Source organism: Bison bison, unplaced genomic scaffold, assembly GCF_000754665.1.
Source record: "Bison bison bison isolate TAMUID 2011002044 unplaced genomic scaffold, Bison_UMD1.0 scf7180017864375, whole genome shotgun sequence".
In the NCBI taxonomy this organism is placed as follows: domain Eukaryota; kingdom Metazoa; phylum Chordata; class Mammalia; order Artiodactyla; family Bovidae; genus Bison; species Bison bison.
In genome coordinates this window covers 6384341-6387184 of record NW_011494947.1, presented here as the reverse complement: position 1 = coordinate 6387184, position 2844 = coordinate 6384341, and the positions used below count along the sequence as shown (strand labels likewise).

General features: G+C 45.5%; 1 protein-coding gene across 1 annotated transcript in view; it reads left to right on the top strand.

The window, feature by feature from the left end:
* The first annotated feature begins 450 nt into the window (after positions 1–450).
* Positions 451–2844, top strand: part of LOC105000865 (rhox homeobox family member 1-like) — a 6256-nt gene continuing 3862 nt past the window's right edge. Inside the window, exons 1-2 of the mRNA XM_010856933.1 lie at positions 451–961; positions 2510–2555. Of these exons, the coding sequence (XP_010855235.1) occupies positions 534–961; positions 2510–2555 (474 nt within the window). The 5' untranslated portion in view covers positions 451–533. The remainder of the gene's footprint in view (positions 962–2509; positions 2556–2844) is intronic.

Sequence of the window (2844 nt, the reverse complement as noted above, 5' to 3'; positions counted from 1 at the left end):
CAGTACCCTAGTTAATTGTTTCACCTTCATCACTAGCCCGTGGCATGTGCAGGCTTCCGAATATTAAAGGTTGGACCCTGTAACAGACTGCAAACTTTCCCACAAGGGCTCTTACTATTACTGTGAGGTCTCATGTCTCCCACCCTTCCCCTACTCCTCCCCTCAAAATCAGCTTGCATTACCCAGGATAGCCCCTTCCTCAGGGTGGACACTCTGCAAGTGGGGAGTAGTGAACTGAACTGTAAACCAAAGCCCCAATTCCACAACACCCGTGCTCCCACCAGCACACTGATATTCCTGGGTGTCCCCATTTGGGGGCCACGCCCCAGCGCTTTCGCGCCTAAGCAAGTCTCACCCCTAGTGGCTAGCGGTAAAAAGAGAGCCAATAGCAATCATTCAAGGCGGAGCGCGGAGTGGGGGGGTGAACCCAGCCCAGACCTTTATATACTGTACCAGGCACAGGCCCGAGGCGCTCGAGCTCTTTGCACTCAGCAGAGCTCGTAGAGGCACCGAGCTTCCACAGCGCACCAGCCATGGAGCCTCCGACTGGGGAGCACCAGTGTGGCCCCTACTGCCTGAGAGCTTGCACTTTGGATGTAAGACCTGCATTTGTGGAGGATCTAGTGCCAGAAGACAAAGAAGGCTGCTCGGTGGAAGGAGGAGGTCTGAGCTTCGTGGGTAACATGAATTACATGAACCTCCTCAACATGGGCTACTGGAACCAAGGTGGCACCTGGAACCACCAGCGTCGCAATGGCCACCAGGAGCCAGAGCAGGAGGCAGCTGAGGAACCAGCTGAGGAGCAAGCTGAGGAGCCAGGCTTGGTGATGGCTGTCGCCAAGGCCGAGCAGCCGGAGAGCCCGCCGCGCCGTCGCAGGCAGAACAGGAAGTTCACAGGCCTGCAGCTGCGGGAGTTGGAGGACCTCTTCCAGGAGACTGAGTACCCGGACTTACTCACCAGGTACGTGGCGGGCTCTGGGGGCGCTGGGTCCCAGTGGGTTTGGGCTCATTTAAGTGTCCAGTTCAGTAGTGTTAAGGATATTAATATTGTTGGGCAAGCAAGCTGCAGAATTTTTTATCTTGCAAAACTAAAACTGGATGTGGAAGGCAAGCCACCATCCACCTCCCCCACCCCCTCAAGCCTCTGAGGACCATGTTTCTTTCTACTTTCTCTTTATATGAATTTCACTACTCTGGGTGCTTCATATAAGTGGAGTTGTACAGTGTTTGTCTTGTTGTAACTGGTTTATTTCACTTAGTATAATGTCCTCAGTATTCATCCATGTTGGAGCACATGTCGAAATTTCCTTCCTTTTTAGGGCTGAGTAATATTCCATTATACATGGATACTGCTGTTTATCTGTTCCTTTACTAATGAGCACTTGGGTTGCTTTTACCTTTTGGCTATTGTGAATAACGCTGCTATGAGCATGGGTGTGCAAATAACTGACTCACTGTTTTCAATTCTTTGAGGTTTATACCCAGAAATGGAATTGCTGAATCATATGGTAATTCCATTTTTAGTTTTTTTAAGGAACCTCCATACTGTTTTCTATAGTGGCTGCACCATTTTACATTCCCACTCGGAGTGTACAAGGATTCTAATTTCTGCACATTCTTGCCAATGCTTTTTTTGTTTGTTTTTTGATTATTAGTCGTCTTAATGAATGTGAAGTGGTATCTCATTGTGATGTTGATCTGCATTTCCCTGTTTAGTGATGTTGAACATCCTTTAATGTGCTTATTCAAATCCTTTGCCCATTTTATGCTTTATAAAACTAATATATTTATTTTTCTGAATTTTTATTGTAGTAAAATACACATAATATAAAATTTGCTATCTTTACCATTTAAAATTTTTTTCATTTATATATTTTGAACTTGGTCTTAGTTGCATAGGACTTTTCTCTAGAGGCTGAGGCAGAGGGGGTCGGGGTGCGCGCTACTCTCTAAGTTGCAGTTCGCGGGCTTTTCGTTGCGCGGGCTTTTCATTACGTGGCTTTTGCTGCGGAGCGTGGGCTAGAGCGCCCCCTGGCTTCAGTAGTTTGCAGCACCTGCGCTTCAGTTCCTTCAGCTCCCAGGCTTTAGAGCACAGACTAGGTAGTTGTGGCCAGGCTTGGTTGCTCCGTGGCATGTGGAATCTTCCCTGATCCGGGATCAAACCCATTTCTCCTGCATTGGCAGGCGGAGTCTTTACCACTGAAACACCAAGGAAACCCCTTTACCATTTTTAACTGTACACTTTCATGATATTAAAATAAGTGCATTCTTATTGTGCAACTATCACCACCAAACCATCTCCAGAATTCTTTTCCTCTTGCAAAACTGGAACTATGAACCCATTACATAGGAACAGTCTGGTCCCCCCTTCTCCCAGTCCCTGATAACCACTATTCTTCTTTCAGAGGGGGGAAGAATACAAATTTTAAAATAAGCATAAAACATATATCTATATATTTCATTTTATCTACAACTCAAGTACTAAACACTTGTGGTTTTCTTTCCTCAGAAGGGAGATTGCGAGACGCTTGGGTGTGACTGCCACCAGAGTGCAGGTCAGTAAGCCTGAAAAAAACTTGGCAGGGCAGCCATTCTAAAACTTTGGGGATTTGAACACCTTGACCTGGATACTCTCGATACTCTCATGTTGTCTTTTTTATGTTGGCAAATAAGTTTTGATTTTAGTAGTCTTTGTGGGTAGCAAACTCCAGCTTATACATATTTCCTGTTACCAGAGGGAACATGATTTCCTAAAGGAAGAGAAAAAACGAAATGCTTTCCCTAATCTGTGTATAAAATTTAAATATATATATATTTACAAACATAGATACCTATATCTATATA